The sequence below is a fragment of the Peromyscus eremicus genome, chromosome 2 (assembly GCF_949786415.1).
Source record: "Peromyscus eremicus chromosome 2, PerEre_H2_v1, whole genome shotgun sequence".
Taxonomy (NCBI): domain Eukaryota; kingdom Metazoa; phylum Chordata; class Mammalia; order Rodentia; family Cricetidae; genus Peromyscus; species Peromyscus eremicus.
The window spans coordinates 149,900,820-149,915,969 of record NC_081417.1 but is presented as its reverse complement, the minus strand read 5'-3'; the positions used below and the strand labels follow the sequence as shown (position 1 = coordinate 149,915,969).

The 15,150-nt window shown below is 49.2% G+C and overlaps 1 protein-coding gene across 2 annotated transcripts in view; it reads left to right on the top strand.

Annotated features, from left to right (window-relative positions):
* Pla2g5 (phospholipase A2 group V) overlaps positions 1-15,150 on the top strand; it is a 40,036-nt gene that overhangs the window by 22,783 nt on the left and 2,103 nt on the right. For both annotated transcript variants that reach the window (XM_059256222.1, XM_059256223.1), the window contains exons 2-3: positions 6,284-6,333; positions 7,968-8,112. In XM_059256222.1, coding sequence (XP_059112205.1) covers positions 6,284-6,333; positions 7,968-8,112 — 195 coding nt within the window. The remainder of the gene's footprint in view (positions 1-6,283; positions 6,334-7,967; positions 8,113-15,150) is intronic.

Below are 15,150 nucleotides of genomic sequence, written 5' to 3'. Positions count from 1 at the left end.
GTGAGGACATGCAGATCGGAATTGGAGTGTGTGACCTGAAGCTTGGGTTCCCTGGCTGGCACTGTATCTGTCCTCTCATTCCCACAATTCTGTCCTTTGGTCGTTAAGCCTGTCTTGCTGAGTCAAAATTCCTACCAAACTCTGCCCAGCCCCCACACCCACCTAGACACCTGTCACCAACTAAGAGTGAGTCCCTGAATGCTGATGGGTCCACCCAGGGATGGGTGGAGAGACATTCCTGAGAGCAGGTCAGGGTGTGTATGTGTGGTGGGGAGTCCACCTGTGTCTGGGGGGGAGGGGTGGGCAGCAGGGTGGGGGGGATCTGGAAAGGGGGCTGACCCAGTGGGGCTTGTGCCAGCAGAGGGAGAGCCTGGGAGACTCAGGGGTGAACCTTAAGCACAGGCCGCCAGGGTTGGGGCGCTGCAGAATCCAGGCCAGGAGGGGTGAAGATCAGGTGACATGGAGGCGACTACCCAGAAAGGGGACTTTTAGAGGAAAAATGAAAGCCAGGGAAGGCCGTCAGAGGCAAAGGGAGGTGGCACTTTCTTTTTTTTTTTTTGAGACACAGTTAATATCTTGGACTGGCCTTGATCTTGATATGTAGCTGAGGATGACCCTCTTGGCCTCTACCTCCTGAATGCTGGAGTTACAGGTGTGCACCACCACACCCAGTTTATACTGGTGCTGGGGATTGAACATAGAGTTTCCTGTAGGCCAGGCAAGCACTCTACTACTACTACTCCACACACCACACACACACACACACACACACACACACACACACACACACACACACACAATTCATACAGGTACACAATGTCCTTTTTCTAGAACGTTCCATCAGTCATTTATTAACAGTGTTCTGCCTTTACCATTGTTATAAGTGTTTTATATAAGAGTGTGCATCCACATCTCCTTGTCTTCCTAGTCAGTTTTGTCCCATTTAGACTGGCAAGCCCAGCAGGTGTTTGTGACAGAGGAAGTAATTTGAGGGGCTGGCAAGTTGGCTTAGCAGGTAAAGGCTTGCTGCCAAGCCTGCTTCCATGACTTCTATCTCTGAGCCCACCTAGTAGGAGAGAGCCAACTCCTGCAAGCTGTTCTCTGACCTCTGCATGTCCCATGGCCACACACCCCACACCCAGCCTTCCCCGAGGAGAAGACTTGAGAAATGAGAAGGCAGAATAGATGGTCCTGGCCACAACACCTGTCACTGCCGATCATGGGCCTTTACTGACGGTCTCTCCCCACCAGAAGGCAGGGGCTCTGTCTCCTTCACCACTGGATCCCCTTCGGTGTCTGGCACACAGTAGACAAGTATTTTTGTGTGGAGTTGAGTTCCGAGGGCCATGTGAAAGATCCTGTGGTTAGGTAGGAGAGAGTAGTCATGAGTGTTCCTCAATGCTGCTGCGAGAGAGGGAGGGAGGAGGGGTAGAGGGCCAAGAGGGCTGAGGAGGCAGCTCAGGCCGCAGAGTGCCTGCCATACTTGTATGAGGCTCCAACTTTGATCCCTAGAGTTAAAATAAAGCCAGGAATGGTGGCGTGCTCTGATAATCCCGGGTATCTCTGGGGCTTGATGGCTAGCCAGTTGAGCTGCACTGAAGCGCTCCAGAGCAAGTCAGAAATCCCCGCTCCAAAAAGTGAAGAGGGCAGTGTGTGTGTGTGTTTGTGTGTGTGTGTGTGTGTGTGTGTGTGTGTGTGTGTGTGTGTGAGAGAGAGAGAGAGAGAGAGAGAGAGAGAGAGAGAGAGAGAGAGAGAGAGAAAGTTTGTTCGATTCACACAAGTGCACAATGTCCTATTTCTAGAACATTCCATCATCCCTTCGCTAGCACTATTCATCCTTTACCATGGTTACAAGTGTTTCTGATTCATTTAAGGCTCATGACAGCTCTCCCAAGCAGGACTGCCCGAGATGATGTCTTCAGTTAGTGAGAATGTCTAGATTTAAACCCAGGATATAGAATCTGTGACATTACCCATGGAGCCACATGCTTTTCTGTGTGACAATATTCAATAGTTTGTCCAGTAACCTCCTCACTGGGCTTGGGGGGAGTGTCATTGTGTTCTTGTTTCACATGAAGAAACAGAGAGATATAGTTACTTTCCTAGGGTCACACAGCTACTAAGTGGCTCCTGGGAACAAGCTGGGTATAGGGATTCAATAGTGAGTGAGCCAGATATCAGCAGGTGGGCTAGGGAAGTGGCATCTTGCAGTGTTCTCAGAGGGAACTTTACAGGCTCCAGAGAAAGTTGGGGCTGAAGGAGAGAAGGAGGATAGGGTTGTGAGTAACCCTGATCCCATGGCAGCTCCTGAGCTGAGGCTGAAGAAGACAGAACAAAATAGAAACTGTTGCTGTGGGCTGGGAAACCACAAGGAACCAGAGACTGGATCACTCCACAAAGGCCTACTGTAGCAGAGGAAGTGTGCCTGGGGAGGGGATCCGGGGCTCCATCTCTGGTGGGGAATAGCCTTGGACCCAGGTCAACTCAAGCCAGACTCCTCTGGGTGTCTCTCCTGAAAGCTACCCAGCCCTGAGGCCTGCATCGGGAATCTAGCAGGGAAAGCGGCAGGGGGTCTTGAAGTGGAGCCTCCCTGAGTTCCCAGGAATCTTGGAGGTGGCCCAGGCAGCGTGTGGGAGGCGTCAGGACAGGCTTAAAACCAAGCAGGCCCAGCTGCTGCCTATTTTCTGGAACGGAGGACAGAGAGGGGCCCTCAGGTGAGATTCTCAATCTTGGGGCTGCCCAAAAGGGGTAAGTGGGGGCCTGCCCCTCTGTGGGGGAGCAGAGAGAGGCCACCCAGGGTGCTGGCATCTCAGAGCTGACTGGACCATTGTATTCTTTTCCAGGAAGATATGGGAATGGGGGTCCTGGGCATATGGGGCTCCCTCATGTGGCCTTGAAGGACCTGTTTCTCACATGACCTTGGCGGCACCCTGGCTGCCACATCCACATTCCTCCTCTCTGCGTCCGTCCGTCCGTCTAGTCTGCCTCGGCCTTCCCTACCTTTCATTATCGCAGCGCTGCTCCACTCTGAAATTATCTCACAGTGTCCCTGTGCCCCGTGGTCATCGATAAAAACAGACAAGCCGTAGTCTTGTCTCAGGACCGCCTTGGGCTCCAGCGATGGACAGCTGTCTCCAGGTCCTACCCCCAGCTCCTCCTCCGAACTTGTCTTACCTTTACAACTCTTTTGTAGGGGACTCCCACTGTACCCTCACAGCTACGGTGCGGTCCAGGGAGCTCTGCAGAGTCCTGGGTGAGGACAGCAGGTCAGAAAAAGGATGACAATGTAAGAGTCTTCTATTTACAGTCCACAGGAGAGGGCTACAATGCCAAGCTGATTCACACTGGGTGGGCTTGTCACTGGTTCAAGTGAGTCTGAAGAGAAGAAAGGGAGCAGAGTGTATTGGCTGGTGAGATTTGCCTCAGCAGCCCCTGGCTTCCCTCGAGGGACGATTGGGCTGACACTGATAGACTGGCCTGAGAGAGTTAAGTGTGTGGGTGCTGGAGTTGAAGGTTTTGACTTGCTTGACTGGTATGTGAAAAGCATGCCCGCAGGAGAGCCAGGTCCTAGCCGTAGGAATTGGCTAGCCTCCAAGGGGGCACGTTCTGTTTATCAAGATCATTGAGATGTCAAAGCTTTGTGAAATAAAATATATGGGCTGGTAATGTCGCTCGGTTGGCAGAGCACTTGCCTAGCGTATATGAGGCCCTGGGTTCCACCCAGCACCGTATAAACTGGCTGTGATGGTTGGTGCGTGGAGGAAGTGGGATCAGGAATTCAAATCAATCTTGGCTACATAGTTCAAGGTCAGTCTGGCCTCCAGGACACCCTGACAAAAGGAAAAAGAAAGGGGGAGGGGGAAGAAAGACAAAAAGGAAATAGGAAAAGAAAGGCAGAGCTAACCACAGGGTAGCTCAGAGAAGTGGGGGAGAGTCAGTAGAAGGAGGGGACCCACCAGTCTGGGTTAAACCTTTGGGCAACTGTTTTCACCCATGCGAGGGCTCTGTCTGCCTCTCTCTCTCTCTCTCTCTCTCTCTCTCTCTCTCTCTCTCTCGTGTGTGTGTGTGTGTGTGTGTGTGTGTGTGTGTGTGTGTGTGTGCATGCGTGTGCGTGTGTGCTTGCATGCTAAATGTGAGCATAGCGGTCGGATAGGAGCATTGGGTGACCTGTTCTATTGCCCTCCCCCCCCACTCCCTTGAGACAGGATCACTCACTCACTGAATCTGGAGACTCTGGAGTCAGGCTGACAGCCAGCCAATCCCAGTGACCCTCCTGTCTGTGCCCCACAGCACTAGGGTTAGAGGCAGGTGAAAACACACCCAGCTCACTTTATGAGGGTGCTAAAACCCGAACTCAAATCCCCATGCTTGCACAGCAAGGACTTCTAACTCACGGGGCTATCTCCCCAGCCCCTCGCCTGAGCCTTGCAGTTCCTGAATCTGCAAAATCAACAACTGTCTCCGTTGAAGGGGAGAGACAGCCGCTTGCCAGGGTGTACCTGTCAAGGCCGTGGGTGGTTTGGGGGTGACATGGGTGGTGTCTGGAACATGGAAGATGCCCAGTGTGTAGTCTCTGGTGTCTCCGACTCAGAACAGCTTCAGAAAGGCAGCAGAGGAGACGGCTGTGGAAAGGCTCTGGGTGCTTGGAGCCCTCGGAGCAGAGGCTGTGTCGGGACAGAACTCTCAGGAATGTTCGTGGAACTCAGAGGTGCTCCTGAACAAAGGCCATCTCAGTAGCCGGGAGGGTTGTGCTGTGTTTGGAGGCCATGCCTTTGGGGGTGCCAGGGACCTGGGCAGAGAGCACCGGCACAGAGACCCGGCCACTTGGGGGCTTGGAGACAGTGTGGCACCCAAGAGGAAGTCCTAGCTGACCACAGGCCAGCTGAATAGCTGTGAACACTCAGGGATTCAGGGATCCTGGGAGGAGAGAAGAGCAGGCAGCTACCAGCAGAGGAACCTTCTAGAGGCCACTTGGAAACCTTGCGTTTCCTCTGCCTGTGGACACGATGGCTTGCAAATTTTCAGCCAGGAGTCGTGCTTTGCTAAACACAGACACCAAGGAGCCCTAGAGGATGAACTTCACGGAAGACAGAACCCCAGGGTGAGAGAATTTGCCCTCTGGCGGGGAGGCACGGTGTAGTGAGGGTCAAACACCTGGGTTCATATTCTGACTCCACTCAGATCCTGACCCTCATCTTCCCATTGGCACATGGGGACAGGGACACCTGTAGGACTGTCAGAAGACCTGCAGTGTGTCTTGGGGCCACAAAGCCATCGTGAAGTCCCCAGTGGCCAGGATGGGTGCTGGACTCCCTTCCAGAGCACCAGTTCTGGCTAGCCACCATTCTCAGTGCAGAAATAGTGGGGAGAAACAGCTACAGGCCTCCAATAACTCAGAGAACTCAGAGATGTCACCCCCATGAACTACAGGAACAAGATACAAGCGACAGCTCCCTCTGCCCTCAGTGCTCCAGCTCCTTCTGCTCATCAGTGCTCCAGCTCCTTCTGCTCATCAGTGCTCCAGCTCCCTCCTCCCTCAGGATTCTAACTCCCTCCACCCTCAGTGCTCCAGCTCCTTCCAACTTCAGCTCCAGCTCTCTCCACCCTCAGTGCTCCAGCTCTCTCCACCCTCAGTGCTCCAGCTCCCTCCTCCCTCAGTACTCTGGCTCCCTCCTCCCTCAATGCTCCAGCTCCTTCTGCTCATCAGTGCTCCAGCTCCCTCCACCCTCGGTGATCCAGCTCCTTCTGCTCATCAGTGCTCCAGGTCCCTCCACCCTTTATTTACATTTTATTTAGTGTATGGTGCATATATGTAAAGGTGTGCACCTGGAGATCAGAAGACAACTTGCGGGAACCAGCTCTCTCCTTCTACCATGTAGGTCCCCGGGATCAAACTCAGGTCATCGGCTTGTCAGCAGGCACCTCTCCCCACTGAGCCACCTCACCAGCAGCCCTCCACACTGATTCTTAGCTGTGTCTAGGGCCCGTCAATTCCTGCCCTTAACCTTGTGCCCCTAGTATCCATTTACACATCTGCTGGGGACAACTGTAGAGGGCACTTGTCACTGCCACTCTCTAGTGGAGTCAGTAATGACCCTCTGTCTCCAGCGAATTCGGTAGATCAAGGTCTGGAGGCTTTGCCTCGTCTTTTCCGGCTGGAGCAGTCCGAAGATTACCCAATGAGGGAGGGAACACTCAGACCTAGTTTGGAGCTGGGTGGGGTCTAAACAGGCCTTGGCGGTGATGACTTCAAAGACACCATGGGATGTGTTTTGTTTTCCAGAACCCAAGAGATGAAGGGCCTCCTCACACTGGCTTGGTTCCTGGCTTGCAGTAAGTGTTGGCTCTGTGACCTCTGAATGCCCCCCTACCCCAATCTTTGGAGTGACTTGGTAGTGGAAAGGAAGGTGAATCAGCCTTTGAGGTTCAGAGACCTGTGTTTGAGTCTCAGGTTCGCCCTTCTGGGGCAGACGAAGATATCAGCTTTTGTGCTGGGTGACATGGGGCTGTGGCGGGATTTGGATACTGTAGGTCAGGGTGTGAAGGCTGGGAAGGTGAAGATGTGGAGCTTGTGAATGTGGGAGGCAGATATTTCCCCGAAGTGTAAAAATAGAGTAAGGACAAATGGCAAGAACAGAGTAGAGTACAAAATCCTTAGGAAATATCCCAGCTCCGGGCTGGGGCCAGCTCAGGAGTAGCACTTGTGGCATAGTAGTACATTAGGTTCAATGAACAACAGATAGATAGATAGATAGATAGATAGATAGATAGATAGATAGATAGATACAGACAGACCCCAGTTGATGATTCTAGAGTCATTCCCTGCTCAGTATTTTTGCATCCCACCCTATCTGGGAGATTCTGAAAAGTTGTGGGGCAGCCACTAGAGAAGACTGCTTGGACATGGGCTTAATCCAATAGAATGTTTATTAGCTGGCTGGCAGCTACACTGGGTGAACCTTTGTTAGGATGAGCTTTTAAGTACAAAAACTGTATTCTGGGTTGACATACTTCACTTAACAAGAACAGTTAGCCAGAAGCGGAACTACAGAAGCCAAGGAGCAGGGTTAGTACAATTAGACACTTTCCCAGAACTATGATGGACTTTGATGGATTAGGCCTTTGTTTTTGTTTTGGCTGATGGTGCTGGATGCGTGCTGAGTTTTATGGCCTGAATGGTACTTCCATCATGGAGTCAGTCATGTTAAGGTCTCGGAGCTTGGTATAATACATCTGTCTTTAGGCTTCACTGCAGCCCCCTAGGCCCTCATACAAGCCCCTGGTGGGCAACTCTGCTCTTTGATGTCATGCCACCTATTTGGAGATCCTAGGAGGAACTTGAGACCCAAGGCAGGAAAAGTGCCCCTGGCTCCTTCAACTGAAAACCCTAGGCAAGATGCTTCCTTCTAGACTTACTGAGCGCTCCTGCTCGGTTTCCCAATTTATAATACAAAGGAGTTGGCTCCAAGCTATGACCTACTCTGCTTCTAAATTCAATTTTAAAAAAATTGTTTTTTAGAAAGCATCTCTTGTAGCCCAGGCTGGCCTTGAACTTCTGAACCTCCTGCTTCCGCCTCGTGGATGCTAGGATTACAATCATGCTCCACACCCACTTTGCAAAGTACTGGTGATCAAAACTAGATCTTCATGCATGCTAGGTGAGCCCTTTGTCAGCTGAGCCACCTCCCAAGTGCAAACTGGTTTTTAGGGGGTGGGTTTCAAGATAGGGTTTCTTTGTGTAGCCCTGGCTACCCTGGAACTAGCTCTGTAGACCAGGCTGGCTTCAAACTCACAGAGATCCGCCTGCACCAGCGCTGCCCGGCTGACAGACTTTTAACCTCTAGTCCAGGTTATGTCGTCTGCCTGGCCCTCCTCCCATTAACTGGGGGGATAAGAGAGGGTGAGGGGAGGCGGGTGGGTTGCTGCAGAGTGCCCAGTGTCACCGGGGGGCTTGGGCTATTTTCCAGGTGTGCCTGCAGTGCCCGGGGGCTTGCTAGAACTGAAGTCCATGATTGCGAAGGTGACTGGGAAGGATCCAATAATGAACTATGGCTTCTATGGCTGCTACTGTGGCTGGGGCGGCAAAGGGACCCCCAAGGATGGTACTGACTGGTGAGCTGACGTCATCACATGTAATGCTCTGGCTCTGCCCTCATCACCTCCCCTGATTCCACGTGTCTACTCCAAATGAGAATTACAACTGAGGCTCAGGACTAGAGAGATGGCTCAGTGGTTAGGAGTGCACACTTCTCTTGCAGGCGACCTGAGTTCGGTTCTCAGCACCCACGTTAGTCAGCTCACAACCACCTGTAACTCCAGCTGCAGAAAACCTGATGCCTCAGGCCTCTTCAGGCACCAGTGTTCACATGTGCATGCACACACACACACACACACACACACACACACACACATACACACACACAATTGAAACTAAAATAGATTTTTATCGAGACAGGGTCTCACTATGTAGCCGAGGCTGTCCTGGAACTCACTCTTTAGACCAGGTTGGCCTTAAACTCACAGAGATCCACCTACCTCTGCCTCCCGAGTGCTGGGATTAAAAGTACGCTCCACTATACCTGGCTTCTAAAATAAATCTTTTAAATAAGTGAAACTAAGGCTCAGAGGAATTAAGCAGCTTTCAAAGATATGCCACGTAACTCCCAAGAGTTCCAAGATCTCGGTGGCCTAATGTGTCACTTGGTTTATTGAAATGTAACAGATGATCCTTTCATGTTGGCTTAATGCAACCATGATTGTTTACTTTGCTCATCCACCTGCTGTCTGGGGATGGCTGGTAGGATGACTTCTATCTGCTCAGTTTTCTTTTGCAAAGCCTGTCTGGGGCTGGATCACCACACAGGCAGCTCATGGCTGTGGCTAGGGTTGTCACTGTCTGTGGGTGGAGCCTCAGGCCCGTTCTATGGGTCCTTTGCAGGGCTGTCTCGACTTTCTAACAGCATGATGACACTTGGGGGTATGAACAAACATTGCCAAACTACAAGGCAAAAGAGGATGGCTAGTTGGATGTGAAAGTGTGGGCCTGCGATCCCAGTACCAAGGAAGTAGAGTCAGGAAGAGCAAGAGTTTGAGGTTGATGTGGGCTGCATAGCAAGTTCTAGGTCAGCCTTAGCTGCACGGCAAGACCCTGTCTCAAAAACAATAAAAGATAGTATTTTTATCATAGACCTCCAAAACTCCACAGTGTTGCCTGTGCAGCTCTCTTAATTGGTCCAGCACAAAAGCTCAAGAGAGAAGAGACCTTAGCCAATGAGTACACAGATGCTGTGGGGGATGTTCTATGACTCCAGTCAATGTGAAGAGCAGCTCAGGAGATGAGCAGCTCAGGAGAGATCTCAGATGGTCTCACCACAAAGAAATGCAGGTTTGAGGTGATGGATAAGTGATTTGCATCCCTACAATGGTTGTGCAATGTCATGGTTAACTTAGTTATTCCTCTCTCTCACTGTGACAGAATAACTGTCAGAACAACTTAAGAGTGTAATCAGCTATTTTGGTTCACAGTTTCAAAGGGTTCAGCCCATGGCCACTTGGGTCCATGTTTCTGGGCCTGTTTTAAGGCAGCATATGATGGTGGGAATGTGTGGCACTGGAGCTCCTTCACGGTGAACAGGAAGCAGAGAGAAGGATACAGAAAGATGACAGGGCAAGGTTATCATCGCCAGGGACACACTTCCAGTGGCCCACTTCCTCCAACTAGGTCCTACTTCCACCTTTCACCACATCCTAAAAATGCCATTGTAGCAGTAATGCCCGCTCTACCACCACCCGTTCACCATGTCCGAGCAAGGTGCTGAAGATTAAAAACAGAGACAAGACAGCGAGTTATTTGTCTCAGTAGAATGCCGAATGCCATTTATTGAAGGAGGGAGGAGGCCTTAAATACAGGCTTACAGCACAGTGGGAGAACCCGGAGGGCAGAAGTTCGCTACTGATGTTTTACATACTTGCATCCTAGCTGTTTACGCCAAATGCAGGATACACAAACAAGGAACCTCCGTTCAGGAGGAAGGAAACCGGCAGGGAATTAGCATATGGAGGACATCTGGTCAGAGTCAGCAAAGATGGCAAAAGGGGGGCCAGGGCCCAACATGCCATTGTATTATGAATCCATAAGTAGATGAAGCCATTCATTAGCCCACATGATTTAATCTAGAGAATCCCTCATAGACACGTCCAAGGGTGGGATTCTATCATCTCCTAGGCAGCTATTAAACCAATCAAGTTGACAGTCAAGATGAACAGCTTCTTTCTTTTTTTCTCTGAGACAAGGCTTCTTTGTCTAACAATCCTGGCTGTCCTGGAACTCGCTTTGTAGACCAGGCTGGCCTCGAACTCACAGAGATCCACCTGGCTCTGCCTCCCGAGTGCTGGGATTAAAGGCGTGCGCCACCACCACCCGGCAAGATGAACAGTTTCAATGGGATGATGTACGGTACCATGTCATGTGTATACCACGTGTGTCAACTTGAAAAGAGAAAGGGAGGATCTGGATTCCACCTTTTGATAAGGGAGTGTTGCCATTCTAGAAGACTGTGTGAGACAGGAGATGTTGTTCTTTGGAAAAATCAGTGTACAGAGTTAGCAGTTCTGATGCCAGTGGATACCATGATGGATGGCATCAAATGGACATCCAGGAGTTGGAGCCACATTGAACTGGGACTCTACGGAGAATGCTAGAGTGACCTATGTGGTAGTGGATTAGAGTTGAACACATCATTATAAACTCCTGTTTAGCTTAATATGTCATATTACATAGACATTTATAGATACGGGGCTGGAGTGATGACTCGGTCAGTAAAATCCTTGCTGTACAAGCATGAGGACCTGAGTTTGGTTCCCCAGAATCTATTAAAAGACTGGATGCTCCTGCAAGAGGAGGTGGAGACAGGCAGATTTCTGGGGCTTGCTGGCCAGCCAGTCTAGCTGAATCAGTGAGCCTCAGGTTCCAGGGAGAGACCCTGCCTCAAAAAAAAAAGTGGAGAGTGGTTGATGGAGACACACGACATAACTATCTAGCCTTCATGTACACACACACACACACCTATGCATGAACTCACAAACATGCACACATACACACACACCCATGCATGCACTTACAAACATGTACACATACACACACACCCATGCATGCGCTCACAAACATGCACACATACACATACACTCATGCATGCACTCACAAGCATGCGCACACACATACACACACACAAAATTGTACTTTGAATGGAAAATGGCCTCCATAAGCTCATGTGTTTGAATACTTTGCTCCAGCCATCCTGCCTTTCTTGCCATGATGGGCTGTCTCAAACTACTAGCCAAAGCAAACCCTGCCTTCCTCAGGTCTCTTCTTGTCAGGGAGAAGTAATTAATACACTAAGGAAATTAAAATAAACTATGGATTTTTTTTTACAATTAATGAAACTGATAATATATTATCAATTCCAGAATTGGTTACTTAGTTTAGAATATATCCATATCAATTCATTAATTATAGCAAATGCAGCATATAAATCAGGTGTTAGTAATAGAAGGAACCAGGAGTTTCCCTGTTTGGCCTCAAGTTTTTTGTTAATCAAATAAATAAATAAATAAATAAATAAATAAATAAATAAATCCAGGGCTGGTGAGGTGGCCCAGCAGTTAGGAGCACTGGTTGCTTTTTCAAGGGACCTGGGTTCAATGCCCAGCACCTACATGACCTCGCACAACTGTCTGCACCTCTGGTTCCAGGGCATATGACACCCTCTTCTGGCCTCCCTGAGCCTCAGACACATGTGTGGTGTACAAACATACATGTAGGCAAAGCACCGTCACATATGTCACATATAAAATAATAAAATTAAAAACACTCAAATAAAGCCACCACAAACAACACACTAGAAGTTAAGTTCTTGTTCAGTGGTATTATGTAACTCGTATTGATTAACGAACCTGAAGCACATGCCCTCTTATGGTTCAGCCATCCTCTGCTGGGTCATCTCTACCATCTAAAGAGGGAGAAAGAGAAGGGGAAGATACGTAGGAGGTTTTCGTGGCAGATGTGGAAGCCGTGTACATCACTTTTTGGCTAGAACTTGACCATGCGGTCATCATACCCACCTTCAAGGGAAACTGGAAAATGTAGTCTAATCATTGCCTTACTGTCATAGTTAGGGTTTTATTGATGTGAAGAGACACCGTGACCACAGCAATTCCAATAAAGGAAAACATTTCATTGGGGCTGACTTACAGTTCAGAGGTTTAGTCCATTATCATCATGAGAGGAGCATGGAAGTAGGCAGGCAGATGTAGCCAGATGTTTCTCTGATTCTGCCTGGCCCCAAGGTCCAGACAAATCTCTCCCACCCACAGTCCCACAGCCGCTTATAAAATAATTACTCAGAGGCTTATATTAATTATAAACTGTATGGCCTGTGGCTCAAGCCTCTCACTAGCTAGCTCTTAGAACATAACTCAACCCATTTCTATTAATCTATGTCTTGCCATGTGACTTCATGGCTTACAAGTACTTTCACATCTTGCTTCTCCTGTGGCAGCTCACAGCATTTCCCCCATTCTCCTTTCTTTTTTTCTCTTCAGTTCAAATGTAACACCTAACCTTATTCTGCCTCACCATTGGCCAAACAGCTTTACTTATCAACCAATCAGAGCAACACATATTCACAGTGTATAGAAAGATATCCCACAGCACTTCCGGTAGAGCATGAGACTCTTAATCTCAGGGTTGTGGGTTTGTGCCCCATGTTGGGTACCAGATCACGGGCCAAATATTGTTAGCAGTCCATGGAGTCTTCTTAAAGGGCAAAGGAATTTATTAGAGAAGGAAAACTCACCATACAGAACAGAGGAATTATTTCAGGGTCCTGGAAGGCTGAGGCACAGTCCCACGCTGTTCTTTTGCCTGGTCTATCTCCAGCATCCAAAACCATGGGGGAGCCAAGAAAGAGGCGCATACATGCATCTCAGGCCTTAAGGGTCCTGAGCGGCCATGTACTTCAAGGTCATAGGCAGGTGTAATAGTTACCTGCTACTTCACTAGGGGTGGTGCTTCAAGGTCATAGCTAGAACAGCTACCCACTACAGGCAGACATAGTGCTGGAGAGATAGTTGAGAGTTCTGCATGTGGATCAGCAGACAGAGAGTGACACTGGGCCTGGCTTGAGCATTTGAAACCTCAAAGCCCACCCCCTATGACACACTTTGTCCAATAAGGCCATACCTACTCCAACAAGAATACACCTTCTAATAGTGCCACTACCTATGAGCCCCCATGGGGGGTCATTTTCATTCAAACTACCACATTCTACTCCCTGGCCCTCATAGACTTGTAGCCATATAATAATGCAGAAATGCATTCAGTTCTACTTAATAAGTCCTCATAGTCTATCACAGTCTCAACATTGTTTAAAAGCCCAAAGTTCAAAGTCTGTTCTGAGATTCATGCAGTCTCTTAACTGTAATCCCCTGTAAAATCAACATGAGGAAGCAGATCACATACTTCCAACATATCATGGCACAGGATATACATTACCATTCCAAAAGAGAGGAAGGGAGCATAGTGAGGAAATACTGAACCAAAGCAACACAGAAAACCAGCTGGGAAAACTCCAAACTCTGCATCTCCATGTCTAATGTTGAAATGCTCTTCAGATCTCCAACTCATTTCAGCTTTGTTGACTGCAACACACTTCTTTCTTTTGGGCTGGCTCCAGTCCCCGTTAGCAGCTCTCCTTGACAGGTGTCCCACAGCTCCAGCATCTCCAACATTTTGGGTTCTCCAAGGCAATCCTAGCTTTGCCTTCACATTTTTGTACAATGGTCCCTCTAGGCCTCCATGCAGGGACACCCCTGACACATGCCTGGCCTCAGCAGCTTTCCTTAGTCATGGAGGGAGATTGCATAGCCCATTTCTTGTATCCTTAACTCTAAAGACAGAACCACAAGGCTGAAGCTGCCAAGTTCTGCTGCTTGCTGGGCCTGGAACATGCCCCCTTGTTCAAATACATTTTCACCAGTTTTCTGTTTTTGATGGTCTCCTTCACTGCTTAAGCTTGGCTGTCCTGTAACTGGATCTGTAGACCAGGCTGGCCTTGAACTCTGAAATCCACCTACCTCTTCCTCCCCAGTGCTGGAATTAAAGGTATGTGCCACCACACCCAGCCCTAAACTTTTTTTTTTAATCCTTCTCATAAGTTGGAAGCTTAGCAGGGTGGGGTCTCGCCCTGAGGTCACCACTCCCTTTGTTCCGTTTGGCATCAGGCTTTTCTTCAATCTTTTTATCTCCTTGAACACGGGACTTAGCTCCATTATGCTTCCGTGCTCCTTTTCTCCTCAAACTGTACATTTTTGTTTTCCTTACTCGGCTTGCTCCTTTTCATTCTAGATCTGCATAAGACTGGCACGAATCACCAAGCCACACAGTCAACACTAGGTTGTTTTGAAAAGTCCTCTGCCAAAGCTGTTAATCCGTAGCTGGTCCATTTAGCTTCAGGGAGATTTCTTTTTGGACAAGGGCAGAAATCGGCCACATTCTTTGCCGAAGTATCACAAGAACAGTCTCTAGGCCACATACTAATATTCCTCTCCTCTGAAGCCTCCTAAGCCAGGCTCCCACAGCTCAAATCACCCTCACCACCACTGTCTTCCATTCTCCTACTAGGGTGGCCCACTAAGCCCCGCTTAAAGTGTTCCGCTGCTTTTCTAGTCCAAAGTCCCAAAGTGTTCCCCATTCCTCCAGACAAAAGCATGGTCCAGCCTGTCACAGCAAACCACAGTCCCTGGTACCAACTTCTGTCATAGTCAGGGTTCTATTGCTGTGAAGAGACACTATGACCACAGCAACTCTTCTAAAGGAAAATATTTTATTTGGGCTTACAGTTCGGAGGTTTAGTCCATTATCGTCACGACAAGAAGCATGGCAACATGCAGGCAGAGTCAGTGCTGGAGAGGTAGCTGAGAGTTCTACATCTGGATCCGTAGGGAGCAACACTGGGCTGACTTGAGCATTTGAAACCTCAAAGCCCACCCCCAGTGACACACTTCCTCCCACAAGGCCGTGCCTACTCCAACAAGAACACACTTCCTAATAGTGATAGTCCCAGTGAGCCTATGGGGGGGCATTTCATTCAA